General features: G+C 36.5%; 1 protein-coding gene across 1 annotated transcript in view; it reads right to left on the minus strand.

The window, feature by feature from the left end:
* The window catches only part of lrp8 (low density lipoprotein receptor-related protein 8, apolipoprotein e receptor), a 183,001-nt gene that overhangs the window by 61,048 nt on the left and 104,343 nt on the right, over positions 1 to 17,610 (minus strand). The window contains exon 4 of the mRNA XM_024278627.2: positions 14,838 to 14,966. Within this exon, the coding sequence (XP_024134395.1) occupies positions 14,838 to 14,966 (129 nt within the window). The remainder of the gene's footprint in view (positions 1 to 14,837; positions 14,967 to 17,610) is intronic.

The following is a 17,610-nucleotide window of genomic DNA, read 5'->3' on the forward strand; positions in this document are numbered from 1 at the left end:
GGCTGCATTTAAAGATTTTGAGCTAAAAATATTTAAGACAGGATCATTAAAAAGTCTATCTAAAGTTATTAAACAAAAAGTAAAGTATTTTTTGCAGTATAAAGCGCACTTAAGTCTTTTTTTCTTTTCCCAAATAATGACAGGGACTTTATAATCTGGATTTAAGCGCTTTATACAGTAAATGGATTAACTCTGGTTGTCAAGGTTGGTTAATCAAGGTTGGGTGTTAATATGAATACGCTACGCTAATGTGTAGCGGTGTTGGACTGTGTTTTTTTACGTGTTACTGACGAGGTCAGGAGTTGGCATACTCACAGTAAGGTTTGTTTTAGCCATATGTATCTTTTTTTTTACGTGTTGCAAACAAGGTTAGGAGTTACAGGTATTGGGACTATGCTAACACTGCTAATGCGGCTAACCTGACTAACACGTAGAACTCGAAAACAAATGAGTTCTAGAGTTACGATGAATGCGGTTTATAAAGTCTCACTGAATGACAAACTTATCTCTGACTCCTTTGTCTCACTTAGAGTGCTTTATAGTTTGGGGCACCTCATACATGAAAATTGACATCGACTGTTTAGTTTATGATCCAGTGCGTGCTATAGTGTATACAATTCTGTATATCTTTTTTTTTTTTTTTAAATTAAAAAAAATGGTTTTAGCTTTCTGTTGTTTGGTGTCTAGCGCTGACATTTAACCTCTCCAAAAACATTTAGCGGTAAACTAGTTCCAATTCATTTTTTGGGTGCGTGTGACAAAGAGGAAAGTTTGAAGAGAAGCAAACATCACTGGTTTAAGACGCACTCTGATAGGAGGTTAGCATTTAGCAGCTAAGCCCCTCCCACTTCCGCAAAGTAGTCACATCACTTAACAAATAGAAACTAAAAGATCTCAGACTTCTGAACTAACACAATATATATATATATATATATATATATATAAACTTGATTTTTCTGTTATTAGATATTTCTAATATTCCAATAATAAGCAACTATTACATGAGTTGGTTTCTTAAATGCATGTCAAATGACACAGCAGTAACTAACACTGCTGCAAGTGAACTTTTAGTTGTGACTGAAAGGGGGCAGTCCACAATGTATCCTTGATTACATCTCATCAGTAAACTCTTGAAGGTGATTGTGTTGAGTTTGGGGTCAGAGTTTTCCATTCATCCATACCCAGACTGGCCACCGGACAGTTAATAGATGAGACCAGGCATGGCCTAGTCACCTTGATCTGAAGGACAAAGGAGCTCCCTTTCAAAACGGGCTGGTACTTATCAACCGATACCATGCATATACAATCAAGAGAAGAGACTGACTACAATCCACATGTACAGCAACAAACACACGCTTTGACCTTTGAGATTATCTCTTTGAATCATTGAGTTTAGTGTTTCTGGGGCAAAGAATCAAGCTGATCTCACCAGTCGGACATGACTGAGCCATCCACCCACATACACAAGCTAATACCACCCTCAGTTTATTGGGGGCTTTTTGACAGAAAAACGAGCTGAAGGCAAGCTCCTAACAACTACAAGAAGATATAAAATAACAACGCCTTTCATAGCACCTGAAATTGTGCTGCATTTAACTGAGCAGAACACAAATGCCTTCCTTCCCCCTGCCTCCACTAAAACATGCAGCACCTGAAGGCAGTGTGAGGAGAGGAGGCTTAATGGGCCATCTTGCAGACAAGTTTTATCTTCATTTTTTTTTTTTTTTTTTATGGAGTAAAAATTTGTAATAGTCTCATATTTTAGAGTACATCTTTTTACTATTTTAAGATTTAAAACATCAGGGTACAAAAATGGTACCAGACATTAAACGGACATCCAAAAACAAACCCCACTATCACATAACTCGTTTAGTTATGAAATGAACAAGTATCGACTATGAATTGTGCCAGGAACCACAAAATGCTTTAACTTGAGGATTAGATTCTGGAGTATTAAGACCTTCATTTAACCAGGAAATGATAAATCCCCCACTGATTGGATTAAAATGCATTTTCAGGAGGCAAGCAAAAGAAACAGGAAAAGTGTGACCTCTATATGACCTTTAACATTGTCCATACTTTACTGCAAATGTAAACAAGCATAAAAAAACATAGTGAAAGTTTGATATTGAGCAGTCATTTAATGCAAACCCCTCAATCACAGAATTTAGATATTCAAAACTATGCACTTTAGAAACTGCATAAGTTGGAGATATGTAAAAGTAATAAACAAAATACTGTTTCCATAGAGCATTTATATGCATAACAGTGTTGAGAAGCAATGCAATATTGTCATGTACATTAATAATGTATCAGGGGCGTGCCAAAGGCTTGTTTTCATTTTCAGCAATAGGCCGTTGGCTGGAATTGTATATATATATATAGCAAAGTACTTCATTCGGGTCTAAAAAAACTGAGAAACATAGCTAAAAAAAGAAAGAAAAAGTGCGAGTAAAGGCACTTTTTTGATGCTGTTGATGCAACAGTCTGCTGAAGTGTTTATGTTTCTGTGTGTGAAAACCGATGTGGTTAAACTGACATGCAGTCCCTCTCCAGAGTTTTCAGTGTTTATCTGTGTTTTGGCTGAATTAGGCTTTTGAAACATCAGCGCAGAGTGATAGCAGTCTCTACACACTCAAACACAGTCGGCACTTCTTCAGCTTCCACGAGTGTTTCTGTTTTTCCCCTAACGGAATAGACGGCGCGAGGCAATGACATTTAAAATTGATTTATCTATCACTGACTCACAAACAAACAGGAAGCATCTTCCAAAGAAATTCACTTTCTGACATGTCCAGAGGGGTTCCGCATGCACACTGCTATAATAACACATTTGGAAACATGGATTGGGAGCTGCATCTGACGTATCGGTCTTCTGCCATAGTGGGAAGATGTAGAACTAAAAAAAAGATTCAGATTGCTGCTGATGATAATTAAACAATCAACTTTCTGTTTTCTTTTTTTCCCTTTCCACTGATCTCTTTAGGGTTATCAGGGAATCGTCCACTTCATACCAACTCAGATGAGGGCAAACTTCTTGACTTGTAGGTCACAAGAGGCTCTAAAATTTGAGAGAAGTGCTGGACTAGGAGCCGATTCGTGGAGTATTTTGGTCATCCACCTCATTAGAGAAAGAAATAACATGGAATCTGGACGAAAATGTGTTTTCATTTTGACTAAAATTTAGAATACATATTTTAAAGCAGAATATTTTGGAGTTTTTATTTCAAAACTGTGGCTTTTGTTCTCATGTTAGTGCCAATTGCACCAATGGGTTGATTTTGCTCAGGGAAAAATGCAAACTTAAAAAATGCTGCGTTCATGCGGTGCTGGAATGATCAGAAAAATGACTGCCCGGCTCGTAAAACACACATGAATACCACATGAATGCAGAATAACAAAAAAATTGTCAATTTATTTGTAGTGTACTATCTATGGGGAGACATTACAAAAGTTACAGCGAAAATGCATTGTTAATAAGGATTATCAATATAATTTATTCCAGTTTGTTGGGCCAGAATAAATATTTTAAAGGGCTGCATTTGGCTCCTGGGCTATTGTTTGACTAACCGATAACTGTATATGAAGAACTGGACTGAGCAAGTGTGACATCACCTATAGAAAATGGCTCCAGCATAACGAAGACATTTTTGCGTGATACGTATGTCGCCATGTTGTAACCGAACGACAGTGATTGGTCCAAGTCGGTCTGAGTCAATGTTTCTATGGTAACCATATTCGCCAATCTGGGGTGAGTTTATTCAAAGTCATCCCTTCAAATGAAAGTAGGCTCAGGAAAATGTGCCAGTGGTGCATTTGAGGTGGGGGCCCCACATGCTTTTACTAAGGAATCCGATTGGGCAGTTTATAATTTTAATAAATTGCGATAAAGAATAAAAATGTTGAAAAAAATTAGGATTATCAAGAACATGTTAAAAAATGTGTCAGAGCAAAAACTTTTATTCTTACATATGTAATAACTAGGTAATAACTGTTTATTTTTCAATGGAAGTCTGTGGGATTTTGGCTTCCTGGAGCCAACGGGTACTTCCTGTTTGGAATGCGAGAGAGGAGGGGTCACTCCAGTTCTCTTATACAGTCAATGATCTAACCCCATACTTTCCTTAATCAAACCATCTCGTGACCTCCTTCACTGCATCCATGGACAATCTTTTTTGGTCCTTCTCCCACTGGAGTATTTGGTACTAACAATTAACTAAAAACTCTACTGAAAAACACTTATATTGATAACATGTGCTAATACCCATCCATCTATTCCTTATACCTGCTGACTTTAGGATCATAGGGGTGTTGGAACTTCTACCAAGTGTCTTTTTAAAAAAAAAGTCAAGTTGCCCATTTGAAAGGTTGCTAGTCCTATTACAAAGTTCTTAACACTAACCACCTAAACTGACATGCCCACCTTTTCTAATGTAGTTATTTCAAAATCATTGAAAAGCACTGGCGAAAGCAATTCAACATATTTGGTTCAAAGCTAAAACCAAGATTGCTGTATCATCCAATACCTGCTTAGAGAGCTTCTAAATCAAGGTAAACTGTGCGTGAAAAGCCACTGGAAAAGAAAAAAAAAAAAAGTCTTGATAAAAGGTGTCAGCAGAACCGAGGGAGACAAAACGAAACAGCAGCTGAGATAAATAGAAAAATGGAAGCAAGTTTAGCGAGAGACTGAAATACAATGCCACCTTGATTGGAGCACATTAGGGAAAGAGACTGGTTAACTGACTCGTGATGAGCTGGGACTGTGGGGATTGGACACGCGTACACACAACATACAAGCAGAAATATGCACAGCCCAACAGGGACAGCACACTGAACACAACAGGAAATTTCAAAAAGCTCCAACACAATGGCAACTGACAGCAGCTGAGACCTGAATATTAACTGCATTAGAAGCAGTCACAGTGGAACGTTTGAGAACGCGCGGGTCCTTGAGAGTCTTAATAAAGGTGTAGGTGGGATATAATGTGGACGTCTATTAGTCAGAACATCTCATATTTTCATAACATGCCACTCTGTATGCATACAATGAACATGGACGTCACTAATCTTGCGGGTCCTTACAGCCTTTAATCTTATCAGTACATCGTTTGCTACTTTAAGTAAACAAATGGATGTATGGATGTGTCTGTAAGCATGCCTGCAGGGGATATATCTGGATTCCCTTATATAATCATCATAAAGCAAATCATAAAGTAAATCCAGGGAAAGAAAAAAAATAGGACACTGAGATTAGATGTAATGATTGCTTCTTGAAAAATAATATACAGCCATGAAATTCAGCTTAATACTAACTCAACCTCTTTACTTCTATAAGGGGTTGGTTTCAACTGTGTTACAATCTTAGGAAGGCTGTAGACATATGTGTGATACAAAACAATCTTTTTTTTGCTTTTCATTTCCCAAAAAACCCTCACATAACTTCAAATTTAATTTTCTTTGAAGTTTATTTAACAGAAATCCGAACAGGCTTGACTTATCCTGACTTCTTAGTAGGGTGGCTGACAATCTGCATCAAATGTAACAACATTGTAGGTGAGTCACTGTGCTTCAGTCTCTGAAATGTGGCTAACCTTGATATAAAGGAAGTAAAAGGAAGGAAATGATAACATTTAATCTGTCCTTGTAAAATATACATTTTTTTTATTTTTTCAATAAAAAATAAAATAAACCTTCTCTTATTTGCAGATCTTTTTTTGACTTCATCTAAGGAATTCTACGCAGAAATGATGTAAAAAGATGTGGCCTTATGAATCTCAGTTCACTCCGTCTCACTCTGCTGTTTTGACAATGGGCAATAATGGTGGGTAAATGGCGTATACTTATATAGCGTTTTTCTACCTTGATTAAGGCCCAAAGCGCTTTACAGTCACAGTTCCAATCACCCACTGATGGTGGTTCAGCATGTAACCACCAGGTGCAATGTGCAAAGCAAAGCAGGAATCAAACCTGAGATCTTACAAACTCTATATTTTTATGGGAGTTCAAATAAAGGAAAATAAAGGGACAGTAACATAAAAGAGGACATCAAAATTAGTGTATTCTAAGATTTTGAATTGTTACTTAGGTGGTGATCTGATTTAATTCACAAAAAAAGGGCTACAGATCAAATCACAATTCTCAATATCTAATGTGATATATTTTTACACTTCCTATAGGCCTATGTTAGAATTTTTACTGGATGTAGGAACATGTGGGGTATGTCCTTTGTTTTAATCTATAATCTTAAAATCCTACATTATTCTGAATTTTAGAGTAATAGAAATGCATTTTTACAACACTACTCAGTTTATAAAAACAAATCAGCTGTCTTGGATATCACAGATATTCATCCCCAAATTTTTGGAAGTGGATTGCGGATATCTGAGTACTCGCGGATACCGAGTGTATCTGAGTTCGGATATCATGGATATCTATACATCGTGCATATCTGACATATATATATATATGGATATAGATATATACATACACATAAAGACACACACACAGCCATATGTGTATACATATACGTGTACATATACATATACATATATGTGTATTATACACATATACACACGTATATTATTTTATATTACATATATATATATATATATATATATATATATATATATATACAAACTTGCTATTTATCAATTTAACTGTTATGAGTCTAACTTAAAAAAGTGTCATCTTGTAAACACCATAATGTTTTTAAAGCTGTCCTTTGAGGAAAACAGTCTGCCGCTGTCTGAAGTGCCACCGCCTGTGGGCACCGAGGGGGTCTGTGTGCACGCGCTCCATTACATGACACCTACGCACACAGCAAGAGCAGTCAAAGGATTGTAAATGGAGAGTGTAATGGGAAGTCAACTTAGAGGCTACAGGCTACAGCCGCATCTGCATGTCTGCGCTGTCACATTAGCTGAAAATGTATCTACATCAAGATAAGAGGCAACAAAAAGGTTTTGTCTTAATCATTTAATATTCCAGAGACAACATGAAAACTGACTGGGTACTAATAAAATTGGAGAAGTACTGTTTAGAAAGGGTTATGCTGTGTTCACCTATACTGTGTTATATATATATTATTGGGTTATAAGAGCAAATGACAAACATCCATCCATCCATCCATCTTCTTGGCCGCTTCTTCCCTTTCGGGGTCGCGGGGGTGCCGGAGCCTATCTCGGCTACTGAAGGGCGAAGGCGGGGTACACCCTGGACAGGTCGCCAGTCTGTCGCAGGGCCTCAATCACACACCCATCCACTCTCACATTCACACCTAGGGACAATTTAGAGTCACCAATTAACCCATGAAGCATGTTTTTGGACGGTGGGAGGAAGCCGGAGTCCCCGGTGAAAACCCACGCGTGCACAGGGAGAACATGCAAACTCCACACAGAAAGGTCCCAGCCGGGAGTCGAACCGGGGCCTTCTCGCTGTGAGGGAAGAGCGCTAACCACTGCTCCACCGTGCAGCCCAATGACAAACATGTCTTTTTTTTAATTTTTATTTGTTTTTAGAAAATTGCATTTAATTTACATTTTGCCCACACTTAAGCAACAAGCAGCAACAATCCTCCCCTCATATCAGTATTTGGATGGATTTTTAAAAAAACTGACAAAATGTTATCAAAATATATATATATAGTTTAGTGCTTGCACTGCTTCTGTTACTCTGTAGAAAGATTCAATAAACCACTTAAAGTACATTACCAACACATAGCAAAAATGTTTAGTTAAGAAAGAAAAAAACAATAACTTTTGTTATCCGGCTGTTATAAAAACGATCTTTTTTGTTGCCTTGAAAACATTTGAGCTAGATTATCCCTTACGTTAATATTTGATGTCATTCCTATACATATTTATCAAAATTTTGTTAAAGCGAAACTGCTGTTCTACATTTAGACTTCCATAAGAAAGAGCAGCAGCTTTTCCAGGATGGAACATATCACAGTAAAAACATACAAAACTATGGTCAATTTTGAAACGTGTGAGCTCTAAAATCTGGGCAACGCTTGATAAGTACAATAAGAAATGTTTTGTTTTTTTCTTTTCTATCTGCTTTGTGTGTCCAGAATCATCTACAAAAAGGACCTAAAAGATTTTAATTATATATATAATTTGACAACCCTACTGTAGCACTATTATGGGGAAAGCTGGGTCCTGTTGTACAAAAATGCAAAAAGAAAAAAAGGAAAGAAAAGGCTGCTATTTTATAATATAATTTGCATGACTATGGACTGGAAAAATGGTTGTGGGGAAAGGAATTCCTTCAATAGAGCACTTAAATTACATGTTGGCTTTTCAGTTTTTATTTAGAGATCAGAACAATAGACTGAATCAACCTGCGACTGGGATTGTACAGTAACACCACGAAGCAATTATTTAAAAAAAAAAAGCTGATTTTTTGGTCAGTCTCTTACGAAATTCATGATTCTTTTTTAAATACATTGGAATCAGAATGAGTGACACTGAAGTAAGTCTGTCATGCAAGCAGGTTTATATTTATATGCATGAGAAGATTTACATGTGTGATGGAAACCGTACATGCACAGCTTGCATCACAGATTTCTGTTGAGGTTGCCACTTGATGTCCTCTCATCATTTTATGTCCAAGACCGAGAGTATAAAGGAGTATCGTGTTTCTGAATTCATCTCTGGCTGCTATAAAACACCAGCTAACTTTTCCCACGTGGGCTTCGATTCCACACCAGCTTGGCCTAATGCAACACAGCAGCACAGGCTGGTGTGAAAAGATCAACATGTCCCGGGGGCATGCAGAAGGCACACTGACCGTTCCCCTCGTCTCTCTGCGTTTCCCTCTTCCCATCCTCGTCGATAATGTGCTGAAAATGACTATAGAGCAAATACAGTGGCTGCAGAACAAGAAAAAAAAACTAGATTTAAAGTAAAGAGAGAAAATTGTATACACTAATAAATCTAGCTTTGTTCGATCCTGACTTGTTTCAAAATAGGGAAATACACTTACAATTTACCTGCAAAGCATGGAAAAAAGGGAAATAAGCATTTATATTTTTTTTATTATCTAGTTCAGACAAAAGCAAAGGAGAAAAAAAACAAATATAATCCAAAAAAGTGTGTAGGCATTGTGGTAAAGAAAATTGATTATCCTTGTGACTTAATGGCCATTAAAAGAGTGTGCTATTCCCCAATGTAGCAACATTTCAAAGCAGACTGTTAAACGATAAAACTTCTTCCTTTACTTTGCTAAATTGTCATTTATCAATAACATAAAAAAATGATTCAAGTATTTATTTTTCAAAAACATACAAAGCCTAAAGCACATAAACAGACAGCTCACTGCAACTGTGTTCCTTAGCAAATGCAATTTCCCATTAACATAAATTAAAGGCTCATAAACTTTCCTAAGAGGCTTCCAGTAAATGTAATAAAGGACCTCTCTTCCTGAATTCATGTTTTATTCAACATTAGGATATGCTCAATTAGAAGCCCTAATTAACATTAGCTGTCCTCCCAGTGTGGTGGCGGATGAAGGGGGGGAGGAGGGGTGAGATCAGAGGTGAGGGAAAACGGGCGGCGAGGATTAACGCCGTGGATGAAAGAAACAGATGTCAAGGAGGAAGCAGGTATTAGAGGTGCACGTTTTCTGGGATCTGAGGGGAACAAGTGTCTGCTGAGGGAGTAATCAGAATCTCACTTTTTGAAGATTTATTATTTATATAATAGGTAAACATTTACATTTCTTTTGCATTGGATGCATCTCTTTTGACGCGCTTTAAATTTGCTGCTGGACGCTTGTCCAAAAATGTGTTCATAACCTCGACACTCGAGCCGCTTGTGGGAGGAACTACCACTTAAAAGTTTTTAGCCTCATCGCTACATGAAGATCCAAAACGTGATTTTCAGATGGTCACAGTATTGCTCAAAAGGAGCAAACATACACCTGAACCACATGAGGTTCAAAAAAATCCATTATCATCAAGAGTCCTGAAAAATGTAGCAGATTTATGAACCTGCAGTAATGAACAGAGGCCAGCATGGGTCAGGCAGGAAACAGACACAAGAAACACAGACTTATAGAAGGAAACAGAAGAAACAAAAACAGCCATTCATTCTAAACATTTTAAACAGTTGATGAAAGAGACAGATATGCTGCATGAACACTACAATGACAGCCTGGGTTGCATGTCTAAATCAGCAGCAACTGTTGTTTTCATTAGATTGCGGCCACCAACTCCCTAATGCGATCTCTCTTCGCACCAGCAGTCTGCAACTCGCAGCGAGAATGGAGATAAATGAACAGGCGGAGGCGCTGAGAGAAGCTTCCACAGATAGTGAGCGGCCAAGGCAGAGACGAACATGCAAGGAGGAAGATTACAGGACTGAAGATACGTCTTCATTCAACTACTTAGATATGTAATATGAACTCTCAAACTGGCAATAAAGGCCAGATTTGATATATTTGGAGGACTTAAGCTAAATAAGCGTTGCAGAGGGAGAGAGGTTGAAATCCAATGAACACATTAGGACTACTAAGGTAACACAGAGAACAGTTTTATTCAGTAACGGCTACTGTAACCTATGGAGGATTATGACATCTTTCCTCTAGATTAGAACATCAAACAATAATGTTTATACTTTTACTGCATTTCTGTCAAAAACTTTGACATTTTAAAATTTTCTTCTTGAATGACCTCCTTAGCCTGAATCCGTGTCCTCCCTCTACAGCTACTCTCTACCCCTACATTCAGCCCTCCAAATGGAGAGTTACGGAAAATTAATGGTTGTGTCTGAATTCCCAACCAAACTCTAACTACTAAAAACTATATAGTGCAGGACTATATAGTGTCCTGGAATTTAAAGGTTATTCGGACATGATGTCCACTACTTTTCTTTCGTTTTTTTCTAAAAACCGGATATGACGTCAATGATTTCATGAAGTGAAAGTCGAATAAAAATGAACATTTCACTACGTTTATTTATGACTCCACTTTTTTCCGATGGTGAAAATGTGGATAGTTTAATCAAGTGTTGCATTTAAACACATTTTTTTGTTTGAAATTGTTCGACCGCAATGCATTGCGATCTATATCTGTTAATCTAGTGACCATTGATGTATGCTAGCTTTTCGCCAAGACTTCTGGGAAATTTCGAGTGACTTGATTTGAAATTAGTAGATTCGGACAGCACTAGAAAATGGGGAACGCACTTTCTAGAGCATTATATAGTGATTGGGGGGAATTCGAACATAACCAATGTCTTTAAATTAGAACAACATAACCCCTTGATGACATCATCATTAGTCGCCGGTCATCTACGTTAGCGCGTAGCTGCCAGCACTCGGAAAATACACATCGGTTTTCAAACGTTAAAAAAGTTGTGCTAAAAACTTACATTTAAATGTAAACTTCTGTGCTTCAGAGCACTTCCATGTGAAAAAATGTGTTCGCCCTCCGCGGCGCGGCACAGCACGACGCAGAACACAATACACGGATACACAATCAGAACACCCTACTGGTTAAATTAAAAAAACAACTTCAGACACCACTAAGCCTCCAAATGCCTCTACAATTGGGGGGGTGGGGAGAAGCCGAAGGACGAATTCAGATTTGGCCTCATTTTTAACCTGCTTATCAGTCTCAGCACCATAATCAAAAACCAAAAGACCTCCACCCTGCTCCTTATTAAACCTATAAAGTTTTCTGGACCATGATCTGCAACTCTTCTAAAGATATAAAATCGATCCCAAAACCAAAAACTAACAAAAAACAATAAAAGTTATTTAACGTTCCTTTAAATCTACCAATCAGCACTTTTTAATTAAAAAAAAAAGCAAAAGAAGGAATGAAGACAAGGGGGTATTATTCCAGAAATATTAAGTAGTCCACTTAAACTCAGATGAGAATGCCATCTTTGTAGTTTTAAACATTATTGTGGAATTTTGACTGTTTGAGGTTGTGGACAGGTGTCTTTTATATAGATAACGAGTTCAAACAGGTGTCATTAATAAAGGTAACGAGTGGAGGACAGAGGATCCTCTTAGAGAAGAGACTACAGGTCTGTGAGAGACAGAAGTCATGCTTGTTTGTAGGTAACCAAAAACCTTTTTCCACCATAATTTACAAATAAATTCTTTAAAAATCAGACAATGTGATTTTCTGGATTTTTTTTGCACATTTTGCCTCTCATAGTTTAGGTATACCTATGATGACAATTACAGGCCTCTCTCATCATTTGAAGTGGGAGAACTTGCACAAAATTACTAAATACGTTTTCTCTCTACTTACATCATGATATGGAGATATATATATATATGTCGTACAAGCTACTATGGGAAGCCAAAAGCTCCCCGCTTCAAACTTTTTGTACTAGTGTGCACATTTTTTTTTTTTACACCAAGGGTAGATGCCCCTAAATTTTCAACTATATTGCATTTAAAATTCCAGTTTTAAAACCTTTTCTACCAGTAAATAAAGACAGTATTGCCAGCTATTGTCTTTCCACAGTCTTAACAATAAGTACATTGCATTAAATTTATGGCTGTAATGGGTCTGACTTTCAGCAAAAAGACAGATTTTGGTTTAATCTTGAGCCTCTTGATGATTCATCTTCTTTCTTCTTTAAACTCTGAATCTTTTTTTCTCTTTTTCTATCTTCTCCCCTCGCTCTCTGCTCTGAAATTTGCATTAAAACAGTTATAAATTATTCAATTGCAGTAAAATAAGGCAAATACAGCATTTATTACATCATAAACTACACTTTCCAGGCCCTCAAACAGCATTCTCATCCTGGTCTTTTTCTCTTTCCATGTTTCTCTCTGTGTGCCGTCAAAAACAGAAATGTCACCAAATGTAATATTGCTGCACAATGCTCTGGGTGTCCTGTTATTAAAAGTTATCAATCTTTCACACCTTATCCTCTTACTGTTTTTTTTTGCAAAAAGCAGAAATATATTCTTCTGAGGGAAGAAAAATGGATTTGTTCATAAAATATTTGAATCCACTTACTATTTATGGATTTTTTTTCTTTTTTCTTTTAAAGGGCCTATCATGCACTCCTTAAGCCTTTCAGAGTAAACTATATCATATTCATGATATTTTATTGCCTTTGGCACACTAAAGAACATGTTTTAATGAAATACGAGTTATTTTCCTTTTCCTACTTGAAGATAAAACAACTCGATGCAGTTGGTTGACTCTGAACCACAGAGCTTCCAGGGGACCTTCTCTGACTGAATAGAAGGATTTCTAATTGAAGCTACACTGTAAAAAGTGATCAATTAACAAAAGCTCAATAAATTGCTAGATTTAAAAAAATACATTTTTGAGTTGAGTAAACCATCAAAACATTTTTTATGAAAACTAATAATGTTAAATGTAAAAACTATAGAACATTTATTACCTGATCCAATGTTTCACTTTTTTTAATGTTAGAATTCAAATCACTGTAGATATAGATATTTAAAAAATGGGAAAGATTGGGCCTAAATAGTTTTCCAATCTTTCTTTTGAGCTCAGAATTCTTCTCGTGTACAGTACAATACATTTTTCTTGTGTGATATTTTCCTTTTATATTTAATACACTCCCACAAGATAAGTTACAACAAACATAAACAGCATTCGTAAGGTTTATAAAATAGCTGGGCTACAAATCAGATGAAAATATGATGTCAATTTTAAAATACAACTCTTAAAAAAAATGAGCTATTAGGAGTACCATCAAAAAAAAAAAGAAAAAGAAAAAACAATGTATGCGTCCTAGAATCAACAACCTCTTGGGAGATCTACAGTAAAATCTGTTAGCTTCTTCTGTCAACAGTTAATAATCCTGAACAAACCCCAGAATCTACAGCAGCACACGCCTGACAGTTGTTGTCAGAAAGGTAATGTACACAAGAATGAGCAAAGATCCACCTTAAACAAAATGAACAGGAGTTGTCAAGTTTGATCCAAGTCAAATGGGACCAAAAAAGAAAAACAACAAATCCAAAAAGTTACTACTGAGGTCTTAAATCCAATAAAGGAAAAAAGGTTGCATTACACTAGTCATGACATTAAAAAAAAAAAAAACATTCTTAAAATATTATAGGTTAGTAAAGAAAATAGTGCATGTTTGTGTTTGTTGCAGGCTTAAAAAAACTCAGCTTTAGCTCAGATGTTTGTTTCAGTGAAAGCCACTTGTGGCGCTCTAACGCTGCAAGGGACTTCATGGGGTTTCAGGAATATGCATGCAAGGGCACAGCTGGTTCAATGGTTAAGTGGTATAAAGTCACATTTGCAGATTAATTACAACAATTTAAAAGCGATATCTAAGGTGTGTTCTCTATGTGCAATTATGTACTTAACAGATGTGTCCTTGATGATTTCAATCGGATTATCCATCAGTGGCAGTTTTGTAAGATGAAACTGTGTGAGCAAAGATGCCACAGTGGGCGATAATGGTAGATTACCAATATATATGTGGCACATCACCTATATTACTCTTTTATGATGCTTTTTAGGTTTCTGATATGTATTTCAGGAAAAATACTGCATTAATACAACACAATAGCTAAAATCTTACAAATAGATATCTTGTTTGTGTGGATTTCATCAGAAGGTATATTCATTAAAAAAATTTTAATTTTCTGTCGGTTCTTTGATATAGTGGGCATTACAGGATTCAAAAATATTTTCCAAAAATTTTTAAATACATTTTTATTGTTTAATTGATGAGAAAGAATGGTTAATTATGTGATTTTGAAATTTTAAAAACTTTTACTTTTTTGTAATATATATAAAAAAGTATAGAAGTCTAGTAGCAGAGCATTTACATGGATGGTGGATTAGTGACACGTGTTACCTCCCACAGCAGACTCACCTGCGGCACACTGCTCTTCATCAGCTCCGTTCTCACAGTCTCTCTCTCCGTCGCATCGCCATGACAACGAAACACATTTGCTGGCAGCCCCTCCGCAATCAAACTTCTCTGGGGGACAAGTCTGTCGGCCTGTTGGGAGATAGTGACAAAAAGAAAAGACAGTTCAGCGGACGGACGACAGGAAGAAAAGGGGGGATGGAGAATGAAGTGATGGGAGGATAAAATGGGTCATGAGGAAGGGTGGAGGAGGTAAAGATGGAGGGAAAAGGGACAGCCAGTCAATAAAACAGTTTGATAACTTAGTTATCTTGGTGCTCAAATCGATCTCTTCTCAAAGGCGTACAATTTAACCAGACACACAGTGACAGTGGAACAAAGAACACTCGAGTGCTAAACACACAGCCACACAAACAAAAATAAATAAATCAAGAAAAAGGGAGAAAACAACCACTTGCTTTTGTGTGAAACTGTGTAGAATAAAACAGCTTACTTTATTTCAAAATCATTCAAAACAAACACTGTTCTAACCATGTATTAAATTGTTGACAGTAAAGAGAAATTGATTCTTACGTGTTAGCCCAAATGTATAATAACTAAAAATTAACGATCAACTTCAGTCAAAAAGAGATCAATTCAATTTATTTCAGTAAAAATCTATCAGCATAAATCAACCTTGTGTCCTCCTTATGAAACTGCTGGACTAAACTGTTCCTCGCGCTGTAAATTCCCGTCTCAAACTGCCCCAGAAGCAGCTTTTTTCTTCAATTACACTTTTATTGTGTGGCTTTCTGGACACATTTCTCCAATAAGCTCTGCCTACATTCTCTGGATAGTTGACATGTGCTAAACATCTTCCGATATTAAAAGAGAATAGGGCTTTTCATCAGCTGAATTAAGTGCACGGCGCTGACCAGCACGCCCACAGTCCTCCTCGCTGCCCATTTCTTTGTGCTTCTTCAAAAGAGCTTGAACAGCACATCTTAAAACCCCAGTGTGTAATGATTTTTTTTTCTGCTTTAAGAAAGAAGTTGCTGATGCAGTGCAAGTACCTTATGTCTGGTGGCTGTGCTCAGTCCTGCCGGAGTGGGTTATTGTTGACTTAACCCACGTCAGTCTAGTGTTAATGGTCTTTGACTTGCTGTAACTTTTCAAGCCTTATTACGATCGATGTAATTCCAGCAGTGTTTGAAGCAACGCTTGAAAAGTTATGATATTTTAAGGATTTTTTGCTATTTAAGCGTCACTGGTGACATCTCAGGATTCAAAGTCTTCAATAATTATTCTCAGTTGCAGGCTTTGATTGTGGCTTACAAAGTTTAAAGCCTTTAAGCACATTTTTTTTTCTATTTTGGTGGTATTAATGAATGCATGGTACTGGTTAGTATCATACAAGTTACTCAAAAACTGATATCTGGCGTGTTTTTGGCATGGCGATATGACAATAAATATCGTGTGGGCGAAAGAAAAGTGTCTATTAGGGCTGTGGAGATAAAATCAATTAATCGATTTGAATCAATTGAAACATAATAGATCAATAACCGACTCATAAAAATAGAGATCGATCTAGCACATAAAGCTAAAAGCTTGATGCTAACGTATAATGGAACTGAATTTAATGTGTCTAAATGTGTAAACTATGTAAACTCAAATTTGAATTGAATCAAATTGAAAAGAGTGGATTAAAAGAATACAAATCGAATCAATCCAAGCTCTGGTGAAGTGAATCGATTATTATCGATAACTAGCCCTAGCGTCTATTGTGCCATTTCTCTTCTATTGTTTATATTGTTTATAACCTAATTTGATTAATTATTATGCCAAATATCATTATAAAACCCTGAGACAATTGCATAGGTGGTGCCTTGTTAGTGTATACAAAAAATGTATATAAGTAACTGAAAGAAAAAAAAAAAATCTGCGAATAAATGAGAGAACACTGTTTACAGTTATCTGTAACTTAAAATAGTCAGAAAAGTAAGATATGACATTTTTTCCTCAGAGAATAACTGAAAATACACTTTATTGTGGTATATTTTGATATATATCATTATTGTGATATAAATAATTTGTTTTGTGATATACATTATTTTACATGTATCTTGATATTTATATTGTATCACGATATTTGTATATGTATTACTATATTTATATTGTGATATACATTTTTCCATATCAGCCACCACTACTAAAACATTTACATAAAATAAAAGTAAACATTTATATTCACGTGTATTTATGAATGCCACAGAAATACTGATTTGATTTGCATATTTTCACCAGTTTCTTCACTGAAAATATTTTTAACAAGCTTGGTTTGAAGCGCTTTCTTCATCCCCGTCTACAAACTCTGTGATTTACAGTGCTGAACCTAAAGGATGTGTGTGAGTGAGCCCCTCAAGGTGGAACGCCTCTTGCACTCTAGGCCTTTGTTCCTCCACGAGGAACCCCCTCCATAGGGTTGGTGCACAGATCAAAAATACAGCATTTCTATTGCATCAAATTTACACCAAGTCCCCATAGCAAATCTCTGTCCTTTCTTCTTTCAAACCACAGTATAGAAAAGACGCATACACCAACAGCAGAGACTCCAGATCACATTACTCTGCTGTGTCAAACTCAACTCCATCAATTACACATATTTGACCATCAGTGAGCCTCTTGCTGACTGGTCTGTGTTTGGATGTGTGCTGCAACCACAGATCGATAGTACTTCTGGGATTTTCCCCCCTTCCAGTCTCATTTTCCTTTGTTCATCTCATATTTCTTTCTTCTC

Source organism: Oryzias melastigma, linkage group LG4 (genome assembly GCF_002922805.2).
Source record: "Oryzias melastigma strain HK-1 linkage group LG4, ASM292280v2, whole genome shotgun sequence".
NCBI lineage: Eukaryota > Metazoa > Chordata > Actinopteri > Beloniformes > Adrianichthyidae > Oryzias > Oryzias melastigma.